This window comes from Stenella coeruleoalba (assembly GCF_951394435.1).
Source record: "Stenella coeruleoalba genome assembly, chromosome: 9".
Lineage (NCBI taxonomy): Eukaryota > Metazoa > Chordata > Mammalia > Artiodactyla > Delphinidae > Stenella > Stenella coeruleoalba.
This window is the reverse complement of record NC_137155.1, coordinates 15814741-15829761: the sequence shown is the minus strand read 5'-3', so window position 1 is coordinate 15829761 and position 15021 is coordinate 15814741. Positions and strand designations below refer to the sequence as shown.

Genomic DNA, 15021 nt, shown 5'->3' with positions numbered 1-15021 from the left:
ATCCGCCACAGTGTCTCCCTTTTTTTGTTCTCCTCTCCTTTGGTTCCATGCTGTCCTGGTTCCCTGCTTCTGCATATCTGTGGCCCAGTCAGTGGCCCTAGATCATAAGTGCATAGATATACTGGGCTAAAGCGAGTACACAGTGGGGAGAAAGTTTGCAAGCTGGATAAAAATACTGTCAGTGCCCAAAGTGTAACTGATTAACCATAGGTCAGAATGTCAAAGATGACTTCTACTTCAAGATACTTCATGTAGGTTTTGAAATACCAGCTGAGGAAGGATAAAATTGCTAAAACATCTCTTCGTTCTCTATCAGAGGTACATTATCTAATGGAAAGTGCATTACCCTGAAGTCCAAAAGACTTGGGTGCCAGTCCCAAATCTACCAGTAATTAGCCTTGTGACCTGGGGCAAGTCACCTCATTTGTTCTGGGCCTCAAGTTTATAACATAATAGCTAACGTTGTTCACATGCTTCACAGTAAGGTATTAACTCTTTCAAATGTTGCAACAATGCTATGAGGTTGATGCTGTTAATATTTGCATTATATAGATGAAGAAATGGAGGCACAGAAAGGTTAAGCGACTTGCCCAAGATCATTCCACTAATAAGAGATAGACCTAAGGATTGAATCCAAGCAGGCTGCCTCTAAGATCCACACTCTTAACCACATTGTTCTGTGCCCTTCAATCGTATGCTAACCTATGAAAGGACTTGCAGATGGTGCCTGGGACGCATTTCTGTTACGATATTCAGTTAATGAAATAATTATGAAAGACCAATTAACTTTTAATTTAACTGCTTTAGTATAACAACAGTGACAGAGCTTTACTTCTTACTTGTTTTCTTCCCAGCCACTTACCAAGGTGGGATAAGGTGGGTGGGACAGTGAACATGTGTATTATTGTAGCTGGTAGCTATTGAATTTCAGATTCCAGGGCTCTTGGTCTTTCTCCAGCATCAAGATACACAAAATAAAGTTGAACAAGTTGACAGGTGCAGTAATGAAAGCTTATTTACAAGACTGACACCAAATGCAACTTTTCCAAGTCAGTGGCAATAATAATTCAAGCAGACAGGGTAAACATTCCTGTAACTCAGTCGTTCTCTTCCAATTTGGGTAATCACTGGAGGCTGTGTTAACTGAATTCAGTGAAGTAACAGCTAAGATTGTTTTGAACTTGAAATGGTCAACAAACTTGTAGAGATTTGGAGGGTTTTTTCCCTAGTTCCTGCTCTTAAAAATATATATATATATATATTTTTTTTTTTAATTTTGGAGATAAGAGGCTCCTTCGGTTTTAGTAGGTACTTCAGTCCTTTACCTCCTAAAAAAATTTCTTGGATTTATACAGTATATTCGTTCGAGCTTTAATTCCTCCTTCGGATCTGCCTAATCTCTGTTATAACACGGTAGTATTGTATACGATCTTGTGCTGCAGTATCTATGCTCTAGTCTCATCCTTTCCACTAGATTGAAGTTACCTGAGAGCAGAGACCATACTTGCATTTTTACTCCTTATAGTACATAGCACTGTAAAATATTTGCATGTAGTAGTAGCATGCTCAGTAGAACTTTGTTTTGTTTGTTTAATATATCAGCTTACATCAGAAAAGGAATCACCCTGCAGTAGAAATTCTTTACTGTGTCAGTCTGTTTTAAATTGTCCTGAGTTAACTTTTTTACCTGACTACGGAAGCTTTCCGTATCAAATTGCTGCCTTTTACTTGGTCAAATAACTCATGCCAGTATATACATGTTCTGTTTTTCAAACATTAATCTAATTTGCCTTTCTTGGTAACTTAACATCTTACAATTTCTTTTTGCTAAGTCGGCGTCTTCATTCTATTAACGATGATTTCCATCCAGACATATAGATTATGAAATTTTTACCCCATGATGTTTTTATTTTAGTCAAATATTTTACTATTCAGATCTTAATTTTTCTTGTCTAGAAAAGATAAGCTACAAACATAAACATTTTAAAAGCCAGAATAGATTTGAAAATAATAAAGAACATCGTAAAGGATTAACCGAATAAAAGTAATTTGGAGACTGTTCAATGAAAATTAGGTAGAATTGTCCAGGTGAAGAGATGGCCCTGTTATTCTCCACTTACCCATCTCTATCCTGACACCATTATATTCTTCTCTTATGAATTCGTCTATATAGAACTAGTCTGAGTAGACAGCTCTGCATTGGAACATAATGGCTTTCCAAGTAGTACTGTCCCCAGAACTATTTGTTTTTCCTTAGAGTAACATCACGCAATTAAAGAAAAGACATTGTTTATCTAAATACCTTTGAAAATACAATTTTTTTTTGGCTGCCTTGGGTCTTCGTTGCTGCGCGTGGGCTTTTTTCTAGTTGCAGTGAGCGGGGGCTACTCTTCGTTGCGGTAAACAGACTTCTTGTTGCAGTGGCTTCTTTTGTTGCGGTGCACGGGCTCTAGGCGCGCGGGCTTCAGTAGTTGTGCCACATGGGCCCCAGAGTGCACAGGCTTCAGTAGTTGTGGCTCACGCGCTCTAGAGCACAGGCTCAGTAGTTGTGGCACACGGGCTTAGGTGCTCTGCAGCATGTGGGATCTTCCTGGACCAGAGATTGAACCCGGGTCCCCTGCATTGGCAGGCAGATTCTTAACCACTGTGCCACCAGGAAAGTCCCTGAAAATATAATTTTAATTGTAGCCCAACCAGAAACTCTTGTTATTTTCATTTCAGAGATTTCAGTCATAGAAGAAATTTTGTGTGTGTTTGCCAAATATCAAGTTTCTGCTAACAGAAGTTTACATTATAAAAAAGTATAAAATACTGAAAAGGACAAAGAATAAAATAAAGATCAATAATTTAAAATACATTGTTCATCTCTTTTCCTGAAAGAATGGCTATTACAATCTAATGTTACTTCTTTCTATAACTCTCTTTTCTGATAGCTCTTGAAAAACCATGGCAAGGAAGAAGAACACATTTTGGAAGCGGAAAATAAAAAACTAGCAGAAGATAAGGAAAAACTGGAAACTGAATTAAAGAAGGCTTCAGATGGTAACGTTGTATGCATGCACAAAAGTAGGAAAAGTATTGTGAGATTTTATGCTGTTACACTTCACTGTTTTTCCTAAAACAAAATCATGGCTAAATGTTCTTCTGGCTAAAATACCAAGAGTGACCTATTTATAAATTCCTGCTCGAATATGGAGATAAAACACTGTTTCAGCCAAGAGAAACATGCTCTGTTATACATACAAACATGTAGGTGTTTCAGATCTGTGTTGTAAATACAGATGTTCCTCCCTTAGCAAAAGAGCTATGTTCCTGAAAAGTTGCTTGTAAACACATGTTTGGAAATGAATCACATTTTTCCGTCATAGTATATTGCTTCTTTGAAAGAAGCAATGATGGGGGATTGCTTATTATTATTATTTATCTTATTTATTATTATTTGTCTTATCTTATTATTATTTATCTTATAATTATTATTATTTATCTTATCTTATTATTTTGGTTATAAGAAAATACGTTGCTTATCTCAAGCCCTAATACTTTCTACCTGCCAGATATAAGGAAAATGTTCCTTGAAAGAGATGGATAGGGATAGAATAAGCCACAGTCTAGGATGCCAGCTGAGAGCTTGAATGTCTCATTCCAAAACACACTGCAATGAGGACTTGGGGTAGGGCGTCCTAACTCCATTTTCCTGAAGGCAGCTATTTCTCCTACATTTTTTGTTTTTTGAAAAATAGCTCTGTTAGTATTTTCTTCTTCTTAGACAAGGAACAAATTATTATTGCCTGTAGCTGCATAGCACAGAAGAGTCCCAAGTCCAGTGTCATCCCAGGAAACTCTGAATAAAAGTTTATGGCTTGACCCCTGAGCAACATTCCTGCATATGACATAGTCCTTGATGTTGTCCAGATACTGGGGAACCTCTCAGTCAGAGTCAAGATAATAACCAATGCATAGACCTTCTCCAATTTCAGATCTCTTCCACTACTTTGTGTTGGGAATAACTTGGAGAACGTTCAGTGACTGAATCAAAGACCTACTTTATGCCATTTGTAAGTTTAGGTTTTTTTTAATAGACCTCAGTATAATAGAAGTTTCTGTACTATAACTTGCTGTTTGATTATCTATGGACATTGTTTGTGTAGAGTTGAGTTCATCAAGATGTATTTGAGGGACTTCCCTGGTGGTGCAGTGGTTAAGAATCCTCCTGCCAGTGCAGGGGACGTGGGTTGTAGCCCTGGTCCAGGAGGATCCCACATGCCACGGAGCAGCTAAGCCCATGTGCCACAACTACTGAGCCTGCTCTCTAGAGCCCACAAGCCACAACTACTGAAGCTCGCGTGCCAAGAGAAGCCACTGTAATGAGAAGCCCGTGCACCACAACAAAGAGTAGCCCCCGCTCAACACAACTAGAGAAAGCCTGCGTGCAGCAACAAAGACCCAACACAGCCAAAAATAAATAAATAAACCTATTTAAAAATAAAAAAGTATTTGAATTTGAGATGAAAAGCCTGAAGATAAAAGCTAATTCTGTTTAAAAAAAATCTGTAGGATATTTCATATATGATATAAAATATATAGTTACTTTCCTACTTCTTATTTAAAGTAAAAAAAGAAAAAGAAAATCATTTAGAGGCAGTAAGTTAAAAAATAAGTTACTCTTCTAGACAAGGTGGTAGATGATGTGATAGGTATAGTATAGCTCAAAATTCTAAATCTTCTCATAGTTGGTGTACTGTTGGCTCTTCTGCAATTCCAGACAATTTGGAACATGATCATGAAGTTTTAACATTTGTATGAAAATAAATTTAGTAATCAGACATTTCAAGTGAGAAGTAGTGTTCTTTTTTTACCCAACACAAAATATTGGTGCTAATCCTTCTGAAGAATGCAAGGGACTATTTCCAAAATACCTTTAATTAGTTTAAAAAAGTTATTTTAAATTTCTGCTTTTTTTCATATTTGCCAAGGATCCTTTCCCTTATGTTGTAAGCAGAGTAGGACAGAAATAAAAAGACAGACAAGAATAGGTTGTGTGCCATGCTACACCTCTCCTAACCCTGGCCAGCTTAGTTTTTTCCTCCCTTTGCCTTTTAAAAATTCCAACTCTGAGATATTTTGAGCTTTAACCTCACAAGTCTGAAATATAACTCTAAACTCGGGGTTATTTTGAGTAATATAAAGAAACTCAATATTTCTTTAACAGACAATTCAGATGTCTGCAGAAAATGAACTCTTTGATAATACAGGCATTTCGTTTATGATCTGATAAGAAGAGATGCCAAGCTTCTGTGTTTGAAGTGTAGACTGCAAAACTGCTTTCAAAGTGAATCAGTGTTGAGGTAAAAGCAGATTTTACCTGTTTGAGTATGTCCTGTTTGGTTCCTGCAAGGTGTGTAGTATTTTATGAACACATTTTATTTTAGATAACATTGTTACTGACCTTGAGAAGATCAAAGTTCCATTTCTAAAGGAGGTATAACCCTGGCTATGTTCTCTTGACCTATACCAATCAAATTCATTAAGACAAGAACTAAGAAATAAATTAATAGTACAAGATTTGGATGAATTCAGCAGCACAATGCTTTGTACATAGTACCATTCAAATATATTCATAGATTTCTAAAAATTGAGGGTATTAAGGCTGACAGTGCTTAAGAAATGTTTTAGCAAGTTCTTTTATATTTGAAAACTGAGTAGAAAGGCAGTGTGGTTTGTTTCTTAATAGAGGTAGAGTATTTTCCATATGTATGGTCTTACCCTTAGTGTTTCTTTAATCTAAGTGAAACATTTTCTCCAAATATATTAGCAGAAGTAAAGCATAAATACAAAATGTCTGTTTAAACTGATTCAATCCAAATTGGAAAAGTGCTGTTCTGAAGGCAGGTATTAAGAGCACTCACTCTATCAGTAGTGCCAAAATCTCCATCAGTTTTTAACCACCAGCTTAGATTTTTGACCAGTTAGTAAATTACCTGTGCTTCAGTGCAGTAATATGACCCCAGTGAGCCAAACGAGAGCGTGCATGTCCCCAAGCACCCAATTTACACTCAGGACTAACTTAGTCAGGTGTAAGGACCTGATCTGTCATTTTTAATGATTTGTTTAATGGTAACTCTGATGTCCCGGTGTGTGGAGTAATTGGGAAAGGTCAGTGCCATGAAAAATGAGACCTTAGGCTCTAAAGAATTTACAAAGTTCACAAGCCCTCATAATAAAAATAGACCTTGTATGTAGTGGAAAACCTTCTGATATCCAAGGAGATTGACTTTTAAAGACTCTTCCAGGAGAGCTTCCCAGTATTTATTCTTAATACTTTCCCAGTATTTATTCTTTTTTTTAATTAATTTCTTAAATTTATTTATTTTATTTACTTATTTTTTATTTTTGGCTGCGTTGGGTCATTGTTACTGCGCACAGGCTTTCTCTAGTGGCGGCGAGCGGGGGCTACTATTTGTTGCGGTATGCGGGCTTTTCATGTGGCTTCTCTTTGTTGCAGAGCATGGTCTCTAGGTGCGGGGGCTTCAGTAGTTGCAGCACACGGGCTCAGTGGTTGTGGCTCGCGGGCCCTAGAGCGCAGGCTCAGTAGTTGTGGCACATGGGCTTAGTTGCTCTGCGGCATGTGGGATCTTCCCGGACCAGGGCTCAAACCCATGTGCCCTGCATTGGCAGGTGGATTCTTAACCACTGCGAGGAAATACGTACCATTCAGTCATTGCGTGCATCCAGGCAGTGGTAAAAGTGGATACAGTTTTGAAAGTGATCGAGTTACCTGTGGACATGTTGCTTCCTCATTCTTTTAGGAGCAATAGTATACCCATAACATGCTACATTGAAAGTTACCAGGGCTGCCATTCTAATAGTAGAGGTTGAGTAGTAGTGTATTTCTCCTACATAAAGGGAAAAGAAAAAGAAGAAAATACAAAAAAATGATTGAGGCAAATTCCTTGACCCTGCCCTTATTCTTTCTTCCTTCCTTCCTTCCCTTCCTTTTCTTCCTTCCTTTCTTTTTCTTTCTATCAGCAATTTTTTTGGAACTATTCATATAACTTATTCATTGTAAGATCATTTAACATGGAGCATAATTAAAACTGTCCTTAAAAAGCATAACTATTGAGGGACTTCCCTGGCATTCCAGTGGTTAAGACTCTGTGCTTCCAGTGCAGGAGATGCGGGTTCCATCCCTTGTCAGGGGACTAAGATACCACATGTCACACTGCGCAGCCAAAGAATAAAAAGCATACCTATTGAGGATAAGGCAAATTTTTATTTATTTTTCCTCCAGTTTTATTGAAATATAGTTGACATATGGCACTGTATAAGTTTAAGGTGTGCAGAGTAATAATTTGATTTACATGCATCATGAAGCAATTATCACAATAAGTTTAGTGAACATCCTTCATCTCATACAGATACAAAATTAAAGAATAGAAAATAACTTTTTTTCTTGTGATGAGGATTCTTAGGATTTCCTCTCTTAACAACTTTCATGTATGACATACACCAGCGTTAATTCTATTTATCATGTTGTATATTACATCCCTAGTACTTATCTTATAACTGGAAGTTGGTACCTTTTGACTGCCTTCACCCAATTGCCCCTCCCCCCCCACCTCTGGTAACCACAAATCTGGTCTCTTTTTTATGAGTGTGTTTGTTTTTGAAGTATAATTGACCTACAACACTATGTTAGTTCCTTTTACACAACATAGTGATTTGCTGTTTCTATACATTTCAAACTGATCACCACGATAAGTCTAGTCAAGTCTAGTTACCATAAGTCACCATACAAAGGTATTACATAGTTACTGACTGTATTCCCCACACTGTACATTTCATACCTGTGACTCATTTATTTTGCAACTGGAAATCTGTACTTCTTAATCTCCTCACCTATTTCTTTCTTCCCCTTACCTCCCCTCCCCTCTGGCAAACACCTGTTTGTTCTCACTATATATAAAACTCTGTTTATGTTTTGTTATGTTTGTTAACTTTTTTTAATTCCACATATAAGTGAAATAATACATATTGCTCTTTCTCTGTCTGACTTACCTCACTTAGCATAACATTGATCCCTTCTAGGTCCATTCATGTTGTCACAAATGGCAAGATTCCATTCTTTTTTATGGCTGATTAATGTTCCATTGTGTGTGTGTCTGCATGTGTGCGCGTGCATGTGTTTGTGTGTGTGTGTGTATTACGTCTTTTTCATCCATGTATCTTTTGATGGGCAGTTAGGTTGCTTCCATGTCTTGGCTATTGTAAATAATGCTTCAGTGAACATAAGGGTGCATGTATCTTACGTTCTCTAACTAATGTTTTAGTTTTCTTTGGATAAATACCCAGGAGTGGTATTGCTGGAGATAAAGCAAATTTTAAATGCTATCTAAACAAAGTATATACAAACAGAACAGAAACTGATTGTAAAGGCCCATTCTGTGTTCCTAAGTATTGGCAGCATATAACAGGGACCTTAGATTTGGACCAGGAAATGGAATCTTCTAATCCTATTTAAACTTCTCCTTTGCCAAATAGAAGGTTTATATTTTTCCACTCTCAACTAGTTTATTCAACTCTGTTCCTGGATAAATGCTTCTCTGTCACTGTGGCTTACCTTGAAAAGAACTAGCATTCTAGCATTTCCTTTTACAGACCAACTTCACTACCCTTAAAGATGTTCAAGTGTTTTTTAAAACTCATCACCCTCTAATGCCAGTAATAAACAAATCATACTAACATAGGGACCAGGGAGTGAAGATAGTTGAAGTGCTTTACAAGAGAAATTGAAGATCAAGATAAGAGAGAAAATTACAAGGGAATTACTATTCTGTATATCAGTAACCCTAAATTCCTTCTTCTTGAGTTCCTTACAGAGGAACTGTTTGAGCCATCTATCTATCTAAAAATAAATTCTCAAAGTCCAAACTAAGCATATCTTACAGTTGCAAATTCTTGTGGGTGTAAATTCAACTATCTTTAACTTGCAGTTATAATCAAAGCCACCGTCTTATTTTAAATTTTGCAATGCTTTAAAAAATTTGGTAGTTTTAGTCATATCATGTTTTTTGTTTTATGACCTTTTAATGAGTTTCTATGCTTTGAATAAGAAAAAAACATGTATTTTCTCCTCTGTGTACTTATCTGGAAGTTTCTGCTTCTTTAACATCTCCTTCCCTTCCTTTGTTAGCTGAAAAATAAAAGTCCATATTTTAAAAGAATAGCATAGTTTATTTGAAGGATGTGGCAATAGACTATATGTAATTAATAATACATCAGTTATTTAAAGCAAATAAAATATATGACCCACCATTTTAGTCAGGTTTTAGCTCTTAGGTTGTTTTTTCATTTTTTAATGAAAGGTATATTGCCATTTATTAGTTTATATTATCTCCACATGCAGTTGATGTTACTGTCAAACCAGAAGAAGGAGGCTTTCTTGCTGTGACTGCTTTCCTGGCACTAATATATCATGGTGATATTTTCTCCTGCTGTTCCCTATTACATTCCCATTTAGTTGTGATGTTTTCCTTTTTGTGAGCTTCCTATCTGTTTGCAGGCCCTATATAAAATAAACTATTTAAGTGTCATCCAGTGACCAGGAGGAATAGCTACAGGGAAGATAGTAACTGAAGACAGAAATTCAAGGATACCTTTCATAGCATTGACAATACCAGCAAGCATGACTGATGCTACCTGAGGAAAAGCTTTTATTAGGTCTACAGAGGGGCATTAAAGCAAGAGAAAACAGTCTCTTCCCTGAAGAGCTTTATAACCCAGATGGATGGATCCAACATATATACATAAAGTGACTACAATTTATTTCTTCCCCTGTGTGATGCATGAGTTAGTTTACTAAAAAACATGGAGTGGAGAGTGCTAAATGCATACTGAATAACAGAATGTTCCAGGTGATAAGAATATTATCAAGCATAGTTCTCCAAGTATGTTGATGGACATATAGATTGGATCAGCTTGTATCAGGTTTATGTTTACTGCCAAGTGCAGTAACGAAATTAAGCTGGACAACTCTGCTCTAAAAACACTTTTGAAATGGATGGAAAACAATCAGCTAGGAAAATGAGCTGGAAAATTAAAGAAGGAAAAACCTTTTCTTTGTAAAACTAAATCTCATTGCAGCATCCACTGTCTGTATAGCCTTTGTTCTTTCTATAAGCAAAATTGGAAGGGATAAAATGGGGAACTTCTTAAGAGGTTTCTTAAAATTTCCAGTATACTTCGGATCCTCCTCTCCTCTTATGCTCTGATACTTTAATTTATATTTCTTTTCAGTAAATTTATAGTCTAAGAGAAAAGTGGTAAGAAGTAGAAGTGTGTTTTAGGAGAAGGATCAGAAAACTATGGCCCATGAGCCAAATCTAACCTGCTGCCTTGATTTTAGAAATTAAATTTTATTAGAACAAACCATGCTCATTTGTTTACATATTTTCTGTGGTTGTGGAGTTAAGTAAACTGGACAGAGTCTGCATGGCATAGAAAGCTGAAAATAAGGGAGTTCCCTGGCAGTCCAGTGGTTAAAACTCCGAGCTTTCACTGCAGAGGGCCCAGGTTCAGTCCCTGGTTGGAGAACTAAGATCCCGCAAGCCGAGTGGTGCGGCCAGAGAATAAAAAGAAAGCTACAAATATTTACAGTCTGGCCCTTTACAGGAGTAGTTTACTGACCCCTATTAAGGATCTTGAAGTAAGGAAGAATACCTTTTTCAGTATAAATAATGGTGTTGAAGAGATTGGTTTCTGCTTAATATTGTTATAAAATTTGCTGTGCACTTAAGTGCTGGTTGAATGAATGTTGATCAGATAATTTAAGAAATTATATATGCTTATATGTAGTAAAACTAGTTCTTTGTTTACAGTCAAAGTAAACTGACTCCTTCAATTCTCGTATATGATGGTTTGTAAATTCTTCTAGATTCCACGTGTTGCTTCTGCTTACACACGAACTTGCTTTATAAAGCATATCCTTTTCAAAGCAGTTTGTATAAAGCTATACCTACACAGTACTTTGCCTAAAACGTACACCCTGATTTTTAAGTGCAAAGCCAGCATATTAATATAATTTGTAATTATTCTTTGCTAAGTCACAGAGCCAAAATTCTTTTCTTAAATACATTACTTAGCAACCCAGCTAAGATTAATGAAGGAAGTCTTCATGCATTTATTGGTGTTTCATTCGCTAATAGCATAAGAGTGGGGCTGATTTTATTTATTAAATTATAAAGCCTGCTCATCAGTTCCTTGGCCCCGAGTCCCAGTAATCCTTATAAGTATCAGCATGCCTTACATCCCTGTCTTTTCTAAAACCCAAAAGCGCTTCACCCATAAACCTCATTCATGGTCATAGTCCCCCAGAGGGTAGGGGCAGGCACCAATATACCTAGCGATAGGTATAGAAATTAAGACACACACAAAAAATCACTCATTTCCCCTTTGCTCATGTGGCAAATAGAGCTATAATTGGTTTCATGCATTAATGTTTACTCTTTAGTATAATTGTTTGGGCAGCTTTCTTTCCATTCCTTCTAAAGCATGTCCCTGCCATTAGTCTGGCTTCTTCACTTTGCCACTAGGGTGGCAACACCACAGATCTGATTATGCTTCTTCACTTCTTAAAACTCTGTATTGGTTCCTGTGACCTTTATAGCTCTTCAGGATGGCACACGTGGTCTTCTGCGATCTGCCCCCCAGCGTCATCTCTAGTTTTGCCTGCCCCACCCTTGTCCAGTCTAAATTTTATACCCCTACTCTCTTAAATATGGGAGCTTTTCCTCCTAACAGTGGTGTTTCATCACCTTTCCCCTTTGTCCAGGACTGCAGGTCTGTCTGCCTCTACTGCCCTCTTCCTTCACACTCTGCCAGCTTGTGCTCATCCTTCAGCTCCAGCATCGCTGCCTCTCAGGAGCCTCCCTGAAACTCTCTCCCTTCAAGCTGGGTTGAGTGGCTTCCATCTGGACCTCCATAGTTCTGCATGGATACTAACTTAATAGTGTACTCTGTAGAAATTACTTTTCATTTGTTTATCTTTCTTACTAGATTGTAAGTGCTGTGAAGGCAAGGGCCACATCTAAGTCAACTCCTTGTCCCCAGCACATACTTAGTGTTCTAGGCCTGTTATCTAATAGATATGAATAAATCTCACCCCCAAACACTGGTTCATCATAATTAGGCTCTTGCAAACTACTTACCTCCTTCTTCTTCCTCCCCTCTTCCTCCCCCCTCCCCCCTTCCTCCTCTACTTCCCTCCTCTCTCAAGGACCGAGCTCTGGTGATAGTCAGGTATCCATCACTTGGTACCTGCACTCAAGCATCTCAGTATTGCTGAAGGAACTAACTTCTTATTTTAAATAAATGGTCACTGCATTCAGATGGTCCCTCAGCACTGTGACAGTCCTATTGAACTTCTCTAAAATCTTCACTTTTTCACTCTTCAGAACTACTTCAGATCTTCTCATCTCACTTCTAAATTCTAAGTCCACCCTACTTCATTGGACACAAAGAATTAATCAAAAAAGTCATCTTCTCACCACCAAAACTACTGTCCTCCCTCAGCTGGCCTCAAACTCTACCTGTCCTTGGGTTACTGTGGATTAAGTGTCAATCCTTCTTCTACTGCTTTGGCTGCCAAGCCCACTATCCTTCTCAAGGATGCTGTTTCTGCAATTACTTCCTCACTTCCTATCACCCTACAGACATCTCCTGGCATCTCCTATCCCAAAACATAAAAACAAAAACTTCCTTTTGTCTCATATTCCTTCACTTACTGCCCCATTTCTCTGCTCTACTTCATAGCAATTTATTTTTTTCCTTTTAACTTTTTATTCAGACATAATAAATTCAAATCACACAATTCAAATCACAGGAGAGATGCAAAAATAATACCAAAAAAATATGCCCTGTACCCAAATGATAACACCTTACACTTGCCTTATCCTTTTCTTTCTCTTCATATTTTCCTCTCACTTACTATTTTTATATTTTCCAAATGGTGATTTTCTAATTCTCTTATTCCTTCTCCATTTATTAGATGCCATTCTATTGTTAAAGGAGAAGCTTTCCCTTTTTCCCCCAGTTACTTATTGATTTGCTTGTGTAATATATTCATTGCATTATAATTCATTGTGAGCATTATATTTTAGTGTTCAGATTGTCTCAGATTTGGCCAGTGGAAGTCTTTTCAAGCTGGGTCCCATATCATTTTGTCATGCCCCCATTCTGTAAGCACATACATTCTGGTATAACAAGATAGTCCAAGCTTATCTTGTACTTTTCCTCCTCTATCCCTTGAATCAACCATTTCTCCAGTGAGCCTTTAGGTAGGGAATGGTATTTAGAAAATAATATCTAGAGCCTAGGTGTGCTCATTGCTACTGGGGTGTCATTACTTCTAGGTGCCCTTAGCAGACAGAACTGATAGTAGCTTAAATTTTACCACTTTAGAGAAACTTTTCCTGAGTACTCCATCTCATGTGGCTGCATAGTCATTCTTTATCACATCACCCTATTCTAACTTTCTTCATGACACTTGGCACTCACTGTTGGTTGGTTGGTTGCTTTATTGTGCATCTTCCTCTGACTAGAAAATGAGTATTACAAGAGCTAAGACCCTACCTATCTTTTCATCCTCAACACTTAGTAGAATGCCTGATGCCTAGTAGTCATTCCATACATTGTTGAATGGATAGATGAGTGGATGACTCCCTTGTCTTAGGGCAGTTTCACCTGTGTAACAGCTTCATCTTCTCTAGTCATGAACAGTAGGAATCTTTGGAGGGGCTCTTATGTGTCATGGACTTTCAGTGGTTAGAGACTGGGAAAAACGTTTCCTTCTTCATACTCTTGATGAAAACAGTAAAGATTTCTCATCGCTGTTAAGGAGCTTAATTCTCACAGCCCTTCTGTATTTGTTGTACAAATTGACCCTAATGTGGATTTCATAAAAACTGTTTTTATGAACACTAACTTTAAATATTTTTAAGATATTTATAATCATATTGCCTCTCAACCCTCCTCTTAAATAACTTAAACCTCTTACACATAAGATTTATTCATGAAGGTTAAGGGACCTACACTTTGATATTCTTGAAATGTATTAAGTTCATGCTTCTTTTTTTTTTTTTTTTTAGTCTATGGCAATATCTAGATCACTTTTCGTGATCTGGCTTACCTCGTTTTTATTTTTGAATTTAATTTTATTCATTTTTCTATACAGCAGGTCCTTATTAGTCATCAGTTTTATACACATCAGTGTATTAATGTCAATCCCAATCACCCAATTCATCACACCACCATGCCCCCCCGTGGCTTCCCCCCTTGGTGTCCATACGTTTGTTCTCTACATCTGTGTCTCAATTTCTGCCCTGCTAACTGGTTCATCTGTACAATTTTTCTAGGTTCCACATGTATGTGTTAATATACGATATCTGTTTTTCTCTTTCTGACTTACTTCACTCTGTGTGACAGTCTCTAGATCCATCCACGTCTCTACAAATGACCCAACTTCATTCCTTTTTATGGCTGAGTAATATTCCATTGTGTATATGTACCACATCTTCTTTATCCATTCATCTGTTGATGGGCATTTAGGTTGCTTCCATGACCTGGCTATCATAAATAGTGAGATTCATGCTTCTTTACTAGAATATCTGCTTTTCTTTTATCTACTGCCTCACTCCCGACTCACTGACTTTTTTTAATATTACCACTTTGGTGGGGTTTTAACTACATAATATAATAATTTTAAAACATCAGAAGATTTTACACAAAAGAAAAATTTAATTAAGTTTTTGTTTATTTAAAACAATGGAACTTAAGGGGTCATATTTGATAGGTTCTTACTAAGATAGTACTTATAGCCTAATGAATTTTATTATATCTTGTTCTGTATACATGTGTTTTGTGTGAGGTTTTTTCCCACTGTACTTTTTTAAAATAAACTTTATGTTAGGACAGTTTATATTTATAGAAAAGTAGGCAATATAGTACAGAGAATTATCATATACCCCA

The 15021-nt window shown here is 37.0% G+C and overlaps 1 protein-coding gene across 1 annotated transcript in view; it reads left to right on the top strand.

Moving 5' to 3' along the window:
- Positions 1–15021, top strand: part of BCAP29 (B cell receptor associated protein 29) — a 41251-nt gene that overhangs the window by 12647 nt on the left and 13583 nt on the right. The window contains exon 6 of the mRNA XM_079932183.1: positions 2934–3042. Coding sequence (XP_079788309.1) covers positions 2934–3042 — 109 coding nt within the window. The remainder of the gene's footprint in view (positions 1–2933; positions 3043–15021) is intronic.